A 17,103-nucleotide genomic window follows, 5' to 3' on the forward strand; every position below is an offset into this window, starting at 1 on the left:
GGAAGGGGAGAGGGAAGAAACAAGAGAAACGTTCTGTCTTTCTAAGGCTGTGAACTGAACTGTCTGTGTGTTGGTGTGTAGGTGAGTCTGTCTGTTTGTGTGTGTTTGTTGTTCGTTCGATGATTTGATCGGCTCAATATGAGTGACGATTCTACCGATAAAAACGTCGAAGAGCCTTCAGAAGAACTGCCACACACCTCCAAGCTGCTTTCGTAAGTCTTATTTGCTGAATGTCATTCATCAATTGATTTGGAATTGTGATCCGATGGAGTTAACCTTGTTTGAGGATATGAATCAATCATTGTGTTTTAACAAAAAATAATATGAATCATTGGTTGATTATGTAAAATTTCCTAGTAACTAATCTTCTATATAGGCAGATTTTTTTTTGTTTGAATGACTTCAATGTAGCTTTACAAATCTAGGTGGTAGGTGGCAAACATTCACTGTCAATCACGTCTCATTTTCTTTTCAGTGGAAGTTCTCTACTTCAAATTCATGTCAGCACCGGAAAAAGCTTGCCAAAAGATGGAGTCAAAGACTTCAGTCCGACGAATTCGTGGATGGAAAAGAAACAAATACAGTGTGCGTTAGATGAGCGCAAAGAATTATTGGATGAAGAACGCGTTGACAAATGGTATGGCTAATTTAAACCCTTTTCGTATTATCTTATTATGCACTTGCTGATTTTTTAAAAATTGGTTTTCTAGGAGTTGTTTGGCTGGAGCTGTATGGAATCACAAAAAGAAACTTGCTGAAGTAACAAGGCGAGCTGGTAAACATTTTCAAACTCTTGGGTTTGTAAAGGAAGGCACACTGTATTTGTATCCTGAGGAAGCATTGTATATGTTAGAGACGGTAATTTTTTCTCTGTCTTTTGTTGCTGTTAATCATTGTTTAACAAGTTTTTCCACTGATTTATGTTTTCTCCTCTTTCAGAATAGCCTGGAGCTAGATTTTGGAGGAGTCTCAGTTAGCATTCAACAAGGATATTCCCTTCTATTAGGACCCAGCACAGGGTGTGATTTAAATGAATATAGAACATATTCACATCTTATGCGGCAAGGGTATAGACTTTTAAGATTTACAAATCAAATAGTTCATACGAGGTATGAGCGTGCCATACGGCTTGATCAACATGCTCCTGTTAAACGCAACCACCCAGGTCAGACAGGGAAAGACAAAAAAAGTAGGTCCGACACACCAAGGAAAATTGAAACAATGAAGGTTGAAAATCATGACACTTCAGCTGTAGAGCCAGTTAACAATCTTTCATTACTTAATCGAGAGGACACTCCATGTGCCTCTGAAGAAAGTGCAATCTATGGTGAAGTTTCAAGAACAGCAGTGATGAATGAGGGTGAGGAATTGGAGCAGCTCCAGCCTACAAATCATAAGGAAGACTCAACGCCAAGTCTTATGAATAATTCTCCTCAAAAAATATGTGAAAATTCAAAGGACCCTAATGTTATTGAATCTACAAATAATGACAAGCATGATGAAACTTGGGATGAGAGTGGAAACCAAGAGCCTACTGCTGATGCTGCTGACCAATCAGCAGTTGACAAAGGGGAAGAGAGGCAAGATGCAGAGATAAGTGACAATGGAGAGAAAAGTGAACAAAGTCAGCAACCAGATAAAGCAAATTCCAGTGCCGATGGATTAAGAACCAAAGCATATGGTATAGCCGAAACCTTGCTGTCAATGGGTAGTGCTCTAGTACGTAATAGACCAACTGAAGAGAACAGCAGTGGTGATAATACTAATACACCTGAAATCCTAGCTGCAACTCTCCAGTCAGAAATAATGAAAATTCTAGGTGCACAACTTGATTCAGGCGTTTCAGAAGAAGCTCTTGCCACAGTTGCTTCTTCTGCTGCCGACACTATTTTGTCTCATGTGTCAAATAGTGGAAATGAGATCTCAGCAAAAATTTCTGGCCATGAAAATATTCTTGAAAGTGACAAAACTGATTATGATGAAATTCAATCTCCCAAAGAGAATAGTGTTTCTGAGGCTGCTGACAGTAGATGTGAAGACTCTCTGACTATGGAGACATTTGCTGATCCCAGTCTTTCAATAAATAGTACAAATGTCGGGCCAGTTTGCACAGATTCAAACGATAGCAATAGTGACATGGTTTGTCTATCAATTGATGCTGATGGGAATGAAAATGGTGCTCATTTTCAACATTTAAATGACCAAAATACCGATTCAAACGATAGTGGTAGTATCATGGTCTGTTCTTCAAATGATAATGCTGAAATTGGAAAAGAAGCGGGTTCTCAACAATTAAAACGCCCTGCAACTTCAGATGAAACTGACCAGCTGTCTGTCTGCAAGAAAGCAAAAGTGGTAGATGAAGAAGACATAGAAATATTGGAATATGTACCAGAAAAAAAGCAAGTTGAATTAGTTGATCTTTCTGATGAATCATCAATGGATACATCAAATGATAGCAAAGTTAATGAAGCTCACAGCAACTCCATTGAGGTAATTGATGTTGGTGATTCTTCAAGTAATGGTAGCTCTGAACTCACAAGTTCCGACAGCAATGACAGTTCAGTGATATTAGAGGAGAAAACAAGCAGTAACCAAGGGTACAGTTGGAATATAGAACGTAGGAAGATATTGGAAATCATCCCTAACATGTACAACCTTCCAGAAATGACTGTGAAGCCACCTACAGCTGACTTGCTTCCTAAAAATGTTCAACCACAACGTTCCCTTTATCACATAAACCGCCAAAGGCTTGTTGAGGATGGCAGAGAGGATGGCGTTGATTCCTCACACAGCCTATCTGTTCAAGAGGATCGCTTTGGGAATTCAAATGTTCCCTCCAGTGATACGCTTTCTCCCAACTTTATGAACCAGGGACCTCAAGTCCCTTTCGCTGCACATGGAGGCATGCCCCAGCAATTTTGGCCAACCCAGTCTGGCATCCCCATCAGCCCTGTTGAGGCGGTCCAGGCCGTAGCCCGCATGGTCCTGCCCATGCTAGGACTCCCACCAAATGTCTTCCCGCCTGAGCAGATGGGGATGTGGGTGCCCAACAACGCGTGGTTCCCTCACCGCCCCTGGGGCCCAGGCCCAGGCCTAGGCCCAAGAAGAGCGGGCCCCTGGCGCCCTCGCCCTGGCCCACCTCGAGGCGTTGGAGTCGGGATGGGGATGGGGCCACGGTTCAACCAGCACGCTTCTCGAGGGAACAACTTCCAGCGGTCCAGACCACGGCCCTATGCTCACAGGCGTTTCGCACGCCGGTATCCTCATCGAGGTGGGGCAGGAGGTTCCAGCCAGATTTGGCAGCTCTCACCACACGCTCGTCGAGGCGGTGGGGGCGGGGGTTCCAGCCAGAATTGGCAGCACTCGCCTCATGCCCAGGGGCAGACTCTTCTGCCAACAGATAACTTTCCAATGAATCAAGTGATCCCACTTCAGTCTACATCTCGTCCTCTTGAAAATGTCTCTGAGAAAACTGCAGGACCTAGCTCCTGGGAGCAAGTGAAATCTAAAAAGCCAAGATTACGGGGAATGGGGAAAAGGTATTTCAACCCACCCAATAACTCCAAGTACAAACATATGCGTACATTATCTGACAAAAGTCAAATTGAGGGGCAGATGTCTGATAGTTCATCTGATGATGCCAACAGTCCAAATATTAAGACTGAATCAGATTCCAGTGATGATAATAGCACAAGTGAAGATATGGAGCGAAATGAAAATAATTCTAGTATGGATAACACAGATGAAAGCTGTAGTTCACCCTCTGAGGTGAAACCGCTTCTTTCCCCACGAGAATGTAAAGACTTTGGTGAGTGGTTCCTTCTGCAGAACAAAATGTTTTTTGATGTTTGAGTTTTCATTGTTCATCTAATTCTCTCTTTTTCCTTGTCTCTATAGAGTCTGTATTCAAGTCAGTGCAAGTGATAAAGGAAGCTGATACTCCAAGTCTTGTTTCAACTACCTATGAACGTCAGTTCAAGCCTCAATTTGACTTGTTTTTGCCTAGCAAGCCATTCCGGAAAGGGAATCCCCCTGTGCCTGACTTTCATCTCTGTATCATGAGGTAACTAATATTTTTATTTTGAGTGCAAATTACAGCAGTTGTTTGTCATTTGAGTTTCTAATTTTATCTGTGTTTAGGGCGAGTGATGCAGTACCAGCACCTGGAGAGATAAGAGTTTTAATGGAGGCTTTGGGTGATTCTGTGCCAGTCATGTTTGCAGTTGTGAGTCCAGATGCCATTAGTTTCTTTCAATTCTGTGATGTGAGTCTTCCATCAGTCACTGGTAGCTGTTAGTCATAAAGACTTAATGTACCTAAATATATTTTTTTAAATAAAAAGGTAAAAACCAGTCTTTTTAGATATATTTTTCATTAATTCGGCCAACATGAACAAAAATTTTGATTTTTCTGGACGATGGGGGTAATAATATGAACTAAAATACATGTAGCATTCTTTATTAAACGATCTTTGATGTTCCACCCTTCTTGTTCAAAGGCTTCCTACAAGTGTCATAAAATATTAAAAAATAGTAGAGTACAAAGAAGGTAGAACTCTGTACCATATTACTTTATGCTTAGGATCTCAGGCAAAAATACTTCCAGGAGCTCACTGCCAATCACAACATAGTAACTCCTCATCTAAATTTTGAAATAGTTGCATCTGTATCACTCTCACTTCACATTGATTTCTGCATGTGCTATACTTGGCTCAGCTACTGTTAGATTCTAGAGGGAATGACAGAGGTACACAATTTCAAGAATCAGGTCAACCCCTTCAATTTTGAAAGAGTAAAGTAAGTCGAAAGTGCTGCTAAGCCTACACGCAGTCTACTTGTCAAACACAATGTAGCAACCTTGAGTAAAGCTGTCCCCCTTCAGTACAGTAATTTCATGGAAATACACTAACAAGAATTTTACCCTCGTCTTGCAAATAAAATGGCAGAGCCGAGTGGCTTTCAGTCACAAACATTCATACAGTAGTACAAATAAGTGCTTTAAGAATATCACTTCTTATGAGCCAATACAAAAGAAATTGATTTGGTATACATTGGATAAATATGCTGCAAACCATTCCAATGAATTTCTTACAACAGTTTCCAAAAACTTCATTTCACCTAGTAACAAATGCTGCATCGTTTGTGCAGAAAAAAAGAATCCAACCAGATAATGTATGTACTTGGCAAACATGAGTGGACAGACCAATACATTTGGTGGTAGTATATCTACTCCCACTACAAGAGAGAAAATAAATCCCATACATAAATAGTACAACTAGGACACTAAATTAAGTTGAAGTACTCTTGAGATGTGATGTAAACTTGAGAACTGCAGCTCACTCATAGAAAAGCACGGCCTTTTGAAGATGAGCATTTTGTCTTTGAATACACCCAGAGGTTGGCCCCAGAAAGCTTCTTGATTGCTCTAGTCCCAGAGAGGTGCAACAAAATTACAAGTGCTATTTTTGCAGAGTAGAAAACATCCTGAGCTGTGATTAGAAAATAATTGTACAGAAAAAAAAACAACTGGCAAGATTTCATTTTAAAATCATGTATTTAAACACACAGTGTATACCTCGAGTTATGAAAATGCACATCCAATAACAATGAAAATGCTTACACCAGAAATTATGTCACATGTTTATATAACATTATTTTCATCCATCCCATTGGGAGCAGAAGGCACAATGTGACTTCAAGTCAACACATCATATTCAGAAAGCTGAAGTAGTACAAAGAATACATTTTGGTACAAGTCACCTGTTAAAGTGTGAGGTATACAGGTAAGAAATAGAAAAGGAAATTGTAACACACAATGTAAAGAACATGACTGATCCCAAATGGGAGGAATAACCCTGAACACTGCCAACATTCCCTGATAAATTTACAGTTGACTCACTTTAAGTGTCAACTGACTAAGCTGCTTCAACTTCAAAAAATAATTAGAAACAGGAAAATTTCATTCTAAAGCAAGGGGGTTGTAACGTCTCTTGGCTCCACTCCACCCTGAAAACTCAAGTGAAAATAAGGAAACTACGTATGACAGACAACTATTAACTAAAAATAAATATACAAATGATCCCTCAAGGCCGGAGGGGGAGAGGAGACAGAGTAAAAAACAGTAATTATCACTAGAGGACATTGCCAGTGATACATTTAATTCCCCTGAAGAGGAACAAAACGGCAATCCAGATGACAGTGCAGGCAACCCGCAATACACAAACCGTCTGCGTGACCACATCAATTAATTCATACCAACCCACACGCAAATGGAATGTTCATTCAAAGAAAGAGGATGGGCTAAAGCAAGACTTCCAAAACAACTACAATCACACACTAAAAAATAAATAAGCATTCAACAATGTTGACACAGGTGTAGCAGAGAAGAAATTTCATACTTGATTAGCGCCATCAAAATTGGCTAGCTTGAACGGTCTGAGCATACATCTCTACAAGAGAGGGGTCAAGACAAAGATAAGAGCATACAAATCATTAGCACCTGCTGTTAACACAACCCTCCTTAACAAAGTTGTTGGCTTCAACAAGTATCTACCCATGGTACCAATGATGGATAGAAATGTGACAGTAAAATGAACTCCGACCTAATGCCATGATCAACTAGCAAAGAAAAGTGAACCAGCACTTTCAAATTGCTTCAGAATATTAAGACAGGAAAAAAATTGAAAGCTACAGGGTCAATTAGTTCCTAATCAAATCCATAAAATACTGCTGAAGAGAAAAAACATTGAGTTTTCCTTGGGGTATGCACGAACAGCTGTTTAACATAGAAATACAAAATCATTGTGGAAAAAGGGCCGAGAAAAGAAGCCCAATCAAAACATAAACCTAATTAAAATAAAAGCCTGAACACAATGGAAAAAGAAATCAATAATATTGACCAACTGTACATCATTTAAAATGAAGATACAAAGGAAAATGCCAGTAAAAAAATTTGCAACCTAATGCAAAAGTAGATTAAGGAAGTCAGCAGCATTTAACTGACCAGTAGAAATTGCTTTATATCTGATCATGCTAGGTATCTGTCATGTAAGGTTGAAATTGCTTATCATGAATGTATCACATCAAACATTAGCCACACAAACATAGAAATATTGCCTCTTTATGAATGTCACATGAAATTCAGTCGACATGGTTGAATACCGTCTTAAAATGATTTAAGGACAAAAATTGTTTAAGAGTGAAGAAAAATTCCACCCAACAGCCCCACTTCAAAAATTAACTCAGTAGAGAAAAGATATCTAAGCACCTTCCTATATTTATATTTCAACTAAAATATCCGACAAGTGGTTTTTAGTTGGAATATAGAATAGTTTGTTCTATTACACAACCACACTGGTCAGTAACAAAAATCATACTGGGCCAATCTTGTGCCTCCTATGACATTGCCACAATCAAGTTCTGGCTAGATATAAAAATATGTTGCCAGTTTTCAGCCTTCAGAGTTGATGAGATGTAAGCTGAGCGTGTGCAGACCGTTCACTTAAATTATCACTGTTTTAATACGTAGATATAATTAAATCTCACCACGAGCCGTCACTTCATACAAACATGATTTTCCTTATGAGGAGACTGTCCAAAAAGCACTACCAATATTAGATTACAATCAAGAGAGATTCACACATCCATGTTGCTTGCTCAGAGAGGAACACAGTTCTCTTACAAAACTTTTCCTATACAGTTAATTTAAAAGGGGGAAAACTCCAAATCATGTTAATTCCATATTCGAGTTCCAATTCTTGGTCTTCCTCACTAAAGAAAAACAAATAAAATAAATTCAAGTTGTTCCTACATAGTTTAGAGTGACAAGTCCTTTGAAAATGTCACTTGGCTTCTTCTGCAACTTCTGCATTGGTTTCTGTTTTCACATCCTCATCCTGTTCGGTTTTCGCCTTTTTAGCCACAGGAACCTCACTATCATCTGACTTCCTTTTTTCGGCGGGCTCAACTTCAACCGCAACATCAACATTTTCATTTAAACTTGCAGGTTCAACACTGTTGGAGCTCTCTTTAGCTTCAATGACACTGCTTCTTGACTCTTCCTCTTCTGTAGCTGATTCTTGGCTGAACTTAGCTGTTTCTACGACGGTGGAGTCATTTGTAGCCGAATCTGAGGTAGCAATAGAGTCGTTCGTTTCCTCCCCACCAGCACCATTTGAGGCCGATTCTGGAGCAGCCGCACCTGATGCCGGAGTCAACGGTTTATCCATTGAATCTTCAGTAAATGAAGTCGTAGAATTTTCATCAACATTGGTATCAGAAGCTGCTACTGAGGCGGAACCAGATTTTCCATTAGCTGGGTCCAAGTTGCTATCTTCTGAGCTGGGATCTATCACCTGATAACAATTGAAAGACACATTAGATTTGAAAAAACTTCCAGATGCTTCACACAGAGAATTTCATTGAATAAATGACTTACCGCTGTTTTAAGGTCTGTCGATCCTACATCTCCATTTTGATGGGATTTACCGTTTTTGACAGCAGAAGGAATAGATTCTAGCAGTTCTGGCTTCAATTCAGTTGCCACATAATGTGTCCACAAAGCCAGTTCCACATTGTGGGGATTCCATGACACACTGTTACCTACAATTTCATACAAAGAATCAATAAAAATGAATCTTGAAGCATAATTAATGGGGCAAAACCCTTATCTTTCAGCAGATAGTACCTTCTGAATTCAGCCGCTCAACAGTCTGCTGAATATGCTGCACAAAATTTAGGTACTCCTTGGTTGTGTAGTCAATACCCTCAATTTCAGGAATAGCCATCAAGCATTCATCCGCCATGAATGGAGCCTTCTCAGGAGCAGCCGCAGCAAGCAAAGCTAATTATTTATAAAAAAAAAATTAAATGATTAAACGCTTTTACTTAACAATTTATTGTACCACTATTAAGACAGGGAGAAATTATTTACCAGAGGCCATTGTAGTTCCAACACCCTTCAGGTTACTCAATGCTGTGATAGCTTGCTCCAAATTGGGAAGCTTGCGGAAAGCTTTCTTTGTTTCCATCATGACAGCTCTTGGTGTGTTTACTTTCACCAGGTATGATAATTGAGGGTAGAATTTCCCTCGCTGTGGAAATTAAGATAAAACATTTAAAAATATGATAAACAAGAAATACTGTCAACTAGATGTTGAGTGAAGAGACTTCTTCAAGCATACTGTGCCAAAATCATCATACCAGTATGAAGAAGCAGGAGGACATTTTTAAAAAATGCAGTCAAAGTAATGATTTAAGTGTACTACTATCATGTGTAATGCTGTAGTCGTCAAAGATAATGTCTCGCACAACAAACACACAACCATTGGTTTGAAAAAAAAAAAAGGTTTCGATAGAGAACTGGAACAACCCAGATGGAAATTAACGATGTACTCACTGTTTGCTTCCATTTCATTGTTTGTACTAATTCTTCGTGGATCAAGTGAGCATCCTTCCCTCTGGATTTTATTCTCTTTGGCAGTTCATTCTGGTACCTTTAAAAACAAATGACAAAAAAAAGGTCAGTCTTATAAACATTAGAGACTCACAGGACGCACAAATAAATTTTAGATTCAGCTTATATTATTCTCTAAAAAAAAACAAAATGATTAGTCAAAAGATGGTAGGTCAAATTACAATTTAATGAATGACAAGAATGAGACTTAAGGGGTGCTAGCATGTTAATAAAATTACTAGGGTAAACTTAGAGGGGGGAAAAAAATTAAAATTCTGTGTGACTAGTTCGGTAATCAACAAAACATGTATCCAAATAATATTAATCAAAAGAAAAAATTGAATGGGGGAACCAAATGGGTGTAAATAACAAAGCTATTTCTTCCACACAGAACTGTCATGAAAAATGACAGGATAGACAAATTGAAAATTTTCTGACATTTAGGAATAAGCAGTTAACAAAAATGAAACAAATTCATAGCGCAAAGAATGGTACAAATATAATGTGGAACTGGCACGGTTAGATCACACCGCGTTGACGCGTCTCGTCTTAACCTCTGTGACGGTCTACGGTCTGTGGCTGAGCATAGCAGCCCGTCCGTCTGCTTGGCCAACAAACACCAGCCAAATAATGCTTTAACGGATTTCCAACATAACAGAATTTACAAAAACTCTATTTTAAAGTCCTCAACGAAAAGGGAATAAAATTCTGACAGGCCCAATTTTCAGACCTCCGATAACAACTCTTTGTTCGCGTCTCCATGTTGGATTTTCAGGGATTGTTTGGAAGTGGAACATAACTTGAAAGACTTGGCAAGACCAACCCACCCCTAGAAAAGACGGCCCGTGAATTAAATTAAAAAATATTGAAAAGGCTTGTCTGGAGCCCAGCATGATAAAAAATGTCCAACAGAATAGTTTCCGAAGAACGAACTAGAAGCGGGCACCCCACTCAAGGCAAACGTCAGCGCAGCGGCCCGACATGACGCTACACCAGAACCAGCCCGACCTGCAAGCCTCGACGCACATCACTAATTCAGGGCATTTTCGAGCCGATTCGACAAGGAAAACTCTCCCGACTACAAGGGCCAATACACTACTTGTCGTTCCACCTTAATCACTGTTCAAACTGCCCAAGAAATCAGTTTTATAAGGCTTCCCAGGAGAGCGAAATACAAAGCAAGGTTCAATGACATCCTATACGGATTTTCCGAGACCGTTTTCGTCATGAAATACTCACCAATTGTCCAATTTAATGAGTTCTTCGGGCTTCTTGACCTTCTTTTCAGCCTTGAGTCTAAGGGCTTCGGGATATAATTTCAAAACATGTTCAAATTGGTTTGAAGAACCCTCAGTGAAGAAAGTTGCTGTGTCTCTTACGGAAGCCATTGTGATAACTGTGGAGAGCAGCAGTTTGCCAAACCGACGCAAGAGAGCACTAGTAGCGCTCGTACACAAAAACACTCTGGATATTTCTTATTCCATTTAATTCTAAACGTTTGAAATGTTCTTCAGAACACGGCATTAATCTAAACACGATTGTCAATGAAATGAAAGGTTTCCTTCGTTTCTTTCTAGTCCTTTCAGAGAGTGCGCGGACGTTGAAGCCCCTCCCGCGCTGCGACTGCGACGCGGCAAGGTTGGGAGCAGTTGCGAGCGCTGCGCGCAAGAAGGGGTAGAAATACCAGGGTATTGAAAAGGCTGTACGGCCGTCCCGTCGCGAAGGCTCAAAATTTGAAGATCGCGCGATAATTGGGCGATAGTTTCGGTCAGTTTTTGGCCCATTCAGAGCCTTGGGCAGCTTGGGGGCTTTGAATGGGACCTTGGGTTGGTGGATGTGACGACACTAGCGGTCTGGTGGGGATAGGGCGGACTTTGGAGGGGATGCAGTTCGGGACAAGAGGGGCAAGTCCTAGTCGAAAGAGGCGAAAGAGGGCGAGAGGGTGCGCCAGCCGGCAACCGGCTTCGGGGGAACCGAGGAAAAGACTGGCAATGAGGCGCTCGGACCGAGACGATTCTGAGAGGCCAAGCCCGAGAGAATTGGGAATCTCTGATGAAATGGTTGGGGCCGTAGCAACAATCGTTACTTTTCCGTGCTAAGATAACGGCGTCTTGGCACCTTGGGTCATGATAAAGCCCGCACTACAATTGTGTTTTTACTTGCCTTCCAAGGCCTCTCGATTATTTTGCTCTTTGTTTTTCAAACATCCTTCACAATCTTTTGTGGAATTTAGTAGGAGAAAAAAATGAGAAATTAATTATAAGCTGGTGATCCTCATACACTTCCCTGGAGGGGTCTAAATTACCATTTCCCACACCGTACCAAAAAAGTTTTTTTTTTTTTAAATCGAGGTTTCATTCTTATTTACTATTTTATTTTAAAAATTCATTCTAAGTGGTCTAAATTTCAGTATTTTTTAATCTTCAGTTTATTATACAGGAGTAAAATTTATACAGTAATGCATTTAAAAAATTGTTGGATGAGCCACACTGTATTGTAGACACGATTGGAATACAGGGTGTTAATTTTGAGATCAATAAGCTGTTCCAAAAGATTGATGGGGCTACTATTGAACATTTAAACGGATCACAGATAAAATAGAAACAAATGCAAACTATTCAGCTTCATTTACAGATGAATCAGCTTTTCCCCCATCCTGATTTAAGTGTGCATATAACTTGGCAACTTTACTTCCGTTGGGCCCTGATTCAGAATTTAATAATCCATGAAATTCTGGTCTGGAATAAAGAAAATGAAATAAACATTACTAATACTAAATATAGTTTTTTACCAAGCCAAAAGATTTAAGATAAAATAGGTGTTTTACCTGGTAGCTTTGGAATCAGAAGTTGTAATAAGAAAGTCAAGGACTGTGCGGGGACCAGAAGAGTAAATGCTGTGTGAAGATGTGCGTGAATGACCTCTTGAGTTTGAAAGTGGCAATGTGGGACCAGACATTGCGGGAGGTGACATAGGCGAGTCTGTTGTTGCTCTTATCACACTTACTCTCTGGCCATTCACTGAAGGGTTTGGAGATGCAGACATTCTGAACATTGAATGAGAGAAGGATAACGATAAATAATTTAACCTAATAGAACAAGCACACACCAAGGTGAAAAGATACTTACTGGTCCAGTTCTCTCAAAGCTTGATCAAGTTCAACTTTATCATCTTTACGCTCCAATTTCGCCTTAGGATCATCATCAGCCCGATTACGACAGTCAAGGAGACAATTCAGAACTGCAGTATGTTGATCAGAACGACAATGTGATCTAATAAGGCTTTCAAGCTCCGCAAACATTTGTCGGTACTGCTCATCCCTACATTAGGAACAAATAATTGTTAATCATCTTCTATTATGATACAAAAATAACAAAAACAACAAAATGTTACTTTTTCTTTTTTTAAAACAATATTTTTTGGATAAAACTGCAGTACCTTTTAGGGCCTTTTGTTCGTTGCCCACTTGATGATGGTTGCAATGGCTCATTTCTTGTTTCTTGTGCAATGAGACTCAAAATAACCTGTTTACACTGAAGAACTTCATCCTCTGATATAGTTTCTTTAACTATTGCATTTAACAAAGGATCTAGCTCCTGTGAAGAAAAGTATTAATATTAATTCACCATGTTATTTCAGATTGAACCCCAAACAAGACAACAGGAGCTAAGAATTTATTTATTTATTTAAAAGAATATCCAAATAGAATTCAATGTGTTACTCACAGGTCTAAGATTAAAAACACTTGTAGAAGATATTGTGATTGGCCATTGTTTTGTATATCTCTCTAAACGTTGACGCATGCGGTCCAAAGGCATTATGACGTCTTCTTTTGAATCCGAACCCTCAGGTCGTTTCCTCTTTAAAGGTAATAGTTTGTTCTTTTTCATAAGCTGGCCAAAATCCTGAAAATTACATTTGTTATTGTTACACAAATGAATACATTTTTGACTATAAGGCTCACTTAAGGTTTGCTCAACCACAAGTTCAATAAGTGACTTAAAAACTTACTGGAATCCTATAATCAGTGACTCTGCCTCCAGGACCTTCACTTATAGACGGAGGGTCTTCCAAGACACTGCGAGATGTGCCAAGAGTGTGAACAAAAATTTCACCGCCATGAGCAGCAAGCATATGAGACAGAACTTTGCCACCACTTTTGCGAGGCATTTCAAGCATGACTGATCGGCCATTAAGGAGGAAGTTTATTAAACATGATGAAGGTCGGCTGAAACAAACAAATATTGGTCGAAGCAACTTCCCACACACTGAAAAGCATAATCAGAGAGAAGAACATACCTATTGACATCAACAGGTGTAATTCTGTGCATTACAGTACAGTGATGCATTTCTGATGCACTTGCACCGCGAGGAGTGCACCACTTCAGAGTAACTGTATCATACTCACAGCCTTCCCTTAGAGTGCGAACTAGAGCTGTGTCCTGGGCATTCCCTGAGGAAATGATTGGCAAAAATAGTAACATTTAGAATTGTGATTGTGGTACATAAATAGTACAAGAGTGCCTTGAGGCCTGGCAGCTACAGACATTATTTAATAAATAATTATTAATGTTGCATCTGAAAGTTGAATAAATGAAAACCACTCTCTCTTTCAAACAAAGCACAATCCTACCTCTCAGGTATCCTTCAACTTTGCATGAAATGACAAGACAAAAGAAACAAAAGTTTGAATACAAGATGATAATATGAGCATCCTCAAGCAAAATTCGGCTGCATCATAAGAAGCTAAATGATTACTTCAGCAACAAAATTAGACATTTAATAATAAAATAAAGTTACACAAAAACCTTTTAATATTGATGCGTGTGCCTCAGAACGGTGAAAAATCTCCACATCATAGTTGGCTGAGGAACTTGCATTTTGTTCTTCTTTCATTGGAATCCCTGTCACTGTAGTTGAAGCTAGGTCATAGTGCTGAAGGATCAAATGTGAAAGTTTCACAGCAATGTTGCCATTTGGAAGAACCGCATGAACTTCTGAGGTAACAGTTGAAGAAATCTAGAGAGGAAAAACTTATTACCATCAGTGTTATTATTGACAAGATAGATGGAAAAAATTGTATCAGCCACACTTACATCTGTTGCTGGCACTGGATTCACAAGACATGGCTCACCATTTCTTGGAGTCACATTTAAAATGACAAGGTGGCAGTGATTGATTGGTATCAACCTGTAGCATCCAAGCAAAGCCCATGAAAATGTAATTATTAGTTACATTAACAAAAAAAAATATTACAAACTTATTTCTCTGGGGGGGAGGGACTTACGTATCAGAACTTGCAGCCTTTTTGTTTGACTGATTTACAAATTTAATGAACATATCTTGAAGATTCTTTATAGACTGGTTATCCTTTTGAGTTGTGATGCATATCACTCTTGATCTATTAAGGATCTGAATTGAAGAAAAGATCTCACAATTATATGTTTGGACAAAGAGATTTTGGAATAATTAAAAATAGAGCAGGGGGAGCAAAAATATCACACCACACCTTATTAGAATTGTCACTAAGAGATGTCCTCTTTTCATGTTGAACATCAGTACATTGACAAATGGCATCTACAGCAGCCTGTAATCCCGGGAAAATGGAACTTTCAGACTGGACAGAACGAGAGGCAGGAGCAGGCACTCCAATGAGACCCAGTTGGTTTTGAATCTGTTCAACAAAGAGACAAGATTTTTAAAAAAATTAATTCAATGCTATCCTATTGTTAAAACTAAGTTATCGAGTCAAAGTATTCTCCTTACACACGCCAGATTTTGGTGACCAGGACTCCACGAATTCAGTACTTGCCCTCGGGTATCGCTAACAACAAATCGAACCTGCGACATAAAAATATTTATCATTGAATTTTCAGTAGAAAAAAAAATTAAGAAGTATTTTTGAAAAACTATCTGCATTACAATTTTGTGTTTAATACTCTAAAAAATTTATTAGATTTACAAAGTGTACATACGTATTTTTTCTCTGGGAACAGATCCCACACAATTCGACAGTATTCTAAGGCAGCTTCAACACTCGCAGTCCAAAGGCTTTTGTAAATAGGTGACAGTGGAATCATACTCAACCCCCGAGGTTTGTTCCCCATATCGAGTTCAACAACAGAATCATAAGAAGAGCCAAACTGTGGTGTATGATCCAACACAAAAACTGTTTTGTGATTGGCAGGGAACATTGTAGACGTTTTCTTTCTGAAAAAAAATTTAGAAAAAACAATTCAATTGAAGTGAGAGAAATGTTTGAGAAGCTTAATCAGGGTTTGATCACCTGGATACAAATTGTCCCTGCGCTAAGTTAAAACTACATGAGACATCCATAACCTCATCATTCCACACTTACTGGACGTGCAGTTACAAAATTGGTTCAACACGGTTGCCAATTATCATAGAGGGTCAAAGGAGCAGCCCAATAACAGGATCTCCATTTCATTCAAAAGCAGGAAACCTTTTCATCATTTTGCTTTCAGGGACTGTTTGTTTTCTTTCTGATTTCAAACACGGCGTCTGCGAGTTGCAACGCAGGCTTTCCATTATTCAGATTCAGATCGGGTGGGTGGTGGGGGGCCTTATTGACATCCACATTCAGCCGGAGGGAGAGGGGGAAGGGGAAAGGGGGGAGGGGGGAAGCGGCTTTCCCTGGTCTGGTACTCGTAACTTTCGTTTGAAGCTGGTCCATTTCCCCGTTTTCTTCAGAAAATTCAGACGGAAAAAAATCTTGCTGGGTGCCTTGGAACATTCTTCTACATTTACGCGGATTGCCATTTTGAATCGCTCCTCAGCTTTCCTACGATTTGAAAGGAATTACGTTACTCACACCTACTAGCTTGTCTGTCACAGAAAGGGGGCCGAGCAGAGGGCATGGTGCCACATGGTGCGCGATTCTGCCGGCGATGCGGAGACACTGGTAGACGCTAGTTGCACAATGCGACCAAGGATTCCAAGGACCACGGGAGGACGCGTGCGTGCGCGTGCGACTGTCGCTGAGTCGCGAAGGCGTGTATGTAACCGAGTAGGTAACAAGAGCACGCAGCACTGCGCAGCACGCAGAGGCTCCAAGTGCCGGGAAGGGGTCGTCTCGAAATCCTGCCAAGGCCACCCTTTTCTAAACGGTTCTACGCCGGCGGCTACCGCAGGAGTCGTCTAGCTAGACCTTGAGCACAAGTACGTGTAGACCCCACCAGCCCCTCGCCAAATTCAACAATTCAGCAAAGCTCAAATTAAAATGGAAACATCGAGTTGCCTGCAAGGCCAGGCAGAGCAGTGGTCTGTGGTCGCTCGACCTCGTGCTGCTGGCCCCAGCCGACCCCTTTCAGTGTAGGCAGTAGTGCAAGCCCGTCACTCATGTCACACGCCCTAGAGGCCACACCGCCACGTCCACTACACGGCACTGCCAGGGGCCAGGTCGTCCTTCACGCCATCCGCCGCGACAAGTCGGGGGTTCGAATCCCGTCCGCTGCCGCCGATTTCGGCCCTTCGTCCTCCCGGTCCTTCCCCATTGCGTGCGCATGCTATGCAGGGCCCGAAACGCAGCGAGCGCGGCAGGGCCGGCGGGGCTGAGGACGAGTGCCGTTTGGAAATGATGTCTTCCTGCGTTTGTGTCGCGGCGTCGCGCGGCGTGGCGGCGAAGTG

At 40.5% G+C, this 17,103-nt stretch overlaps 3 protein-coding genes across 3 annotated transcripts; 1 reads left to right on the forward strand and 2 right to left on the reverse strand.

Moving 5' to 3' along the window:
* Positions 1-35: 35 nt before the first annotated feature.
* Positions 36-4,366, forward strand: LOC117646438. Its single transcript, XM_034387361.1, has 6 exons — positions 36-212; positions 476-637; positions 711-858; positions 940-3,811; positions 3,901-4,066; positions 4,144-4,366. The coding sequence occupies exons 1-6, from the start codon at positions 139-141 to the stop codon at positions 4,298-4,300; spliced, it is 3,579 nt and encodes a 1,192-aa protein (XP_034243252.1). The 5' UTR covers positions 36-138; the 3' UTR covers positions 4,301-4,366.
* Positions 4,367-4,445: 79 nt separating this feature from the next.
* LOC117646440 lies at positions 4,446-11,079 on the reverse strand. The gene is made up of 6 exons (XM_034387364.1): positions 10,696-11,079; positions 9,400-9,496; positions 8,935-9,094; positions 8,689-8,844; positions 8,440-8,603; positions 4,446-8,356 (listed from the first exon to the last, which is right to left on the reverse strand). The coding sequence occupies exons 1-6, from the start codon at positions 10,842-10,844 to the stop codon at positions 7,844-7,846; spliced, it is 1,239 nt and encodes a 412-aa protein (XP_034243255.1). The 5' UTR covers positions 10,845-11,079; the 3' UTR covers positions 4,446-7,843.
* A 777-nt stretch (positions 11,080-11,856) lies between these two features.
* LOC117646439 (integrator complex subunit 13) lies at positions 11,857-16,016 on the reverse strand. The gene is made up of 14 exons (XM_034387362.1): positions 15,815-16,016; positions 15,432-15,666; positions 15,223-15,297; positions 14,966-15,130; positions 14,744-14,868; positions 14,553-14,646; positions 14,265-14,475; positions 13,756-13,909; positions 13,468-13,684; positions 13,182-13,361; positions 12,895-13,052; positions 12,585-12,776; positions 12,284-12,502; positions 11,857-12,194 (listed from the first exon to the last, which is right to left on the reverse strand). Exons 2-14 carry the CDS (start codon positions 15,648-15,650, stop codon positions 12,071-12,073), a joined length of 2,133 nt encoding a protein of 710 aa, XP_034243253.1. The 5' UTR covers positions 15,651-15,666; positions 15,815-16,016; the 3' UTR covers positions 11,857-12,070.
* Positions 16,017-17,103: the final 1,087 nt, after the last annotated feature.

Source organism: Thrips palmi, unplaced genomic scaffold (genome assembly GCF_012932325.1).
Source record: "Thrips palmi isolate BJ-2018 unplaced genomic scaffold, TpBJ-2018v1 HiC_scaffold_19, whole genome shotgun sequence".
In the NCBI taxonomy this organism is placed as follows: domain Eukaryota; kingdom Metazoa; phylum Arthropoda; class Insecta; order Thysanoptera; family Thripidae; genus Thrips; species Thrips palmi.

What these genes read in the sequence shown, in the direction of transcription:
- LOC117646438 (XM_034387361.1), top strand. Translation starts at nt 139, where the DNA reads ATGAGTGACGATTCTACCGATAAAAACGTCGAAGAGCCTTCAGAAGAA. An exon ending in CATTGTATATGTTAGAGACG is followed by an intron (nt 859 to 939) that starts GTAATTTTTTCT and finishes CTCCTCTTTCAG; the next exon opens with AATAGCCTGGAGCTAGATTT. An exon ending in ACGAGAATGTAAAGACTTTG is followed by an intron (nt 3,812 to 3,900) that starts GTGAGTGGTTCC and finishes TTGTCTCTATAG; the next exon opens with AGTCTGTATTCAAGTCAGTG.
- LOC117646440 (XM_034387364.1), bottom strand. Translation starts at nt 10,844, where the DNA reads ATGGCTTCCGTAAGAGACACAGCAACTTTCTTCACTGAGGGTTCTTCA. An exon ending in CTCATTAAATTGGACAATTG is followed by an intron (nt 9,497 to 10,695) that starts GTGAGTATTTCA and finishes TTGTTTTTAAAG; the next exon opens with GTACCAGAATGAACTGCCAA. An exon ending in TGGAACTACAATGGCCTCTG is followed by an intron (nt 8,845 to 8,934) that starts GTAAATAATTTC and finishes ATAAATAATTAG; the next exon opens with CTTTGCTTGCTGCGGCTGCT.
- LOC117646439 (XM_034387362.1), bottom strand. Translation starts at nt 15,650, where the DNA reads ATGTTCCCTGCCAATCACAAAACAGTTTTTGTGTTGGATCATACACCA. An exon ending in GTCACCAAAATCTGGCGTGT is followed by an intron (nt 15,131 to 15,222) that starts GTAAGGAGAATA and finishes TTTGTTGAACAG; the next exon opens with ATTCAAAACCAACTGGGTCT. An exon ending in GTGTTTTTAATCTTAGACCT is followed by an intron (nt 13,053 to 13,181) that starts GTGAGTAACACA and finishes TTTTCTTCACAG; the next exon opens with GAGCTAGATCCTTTGTTAAA.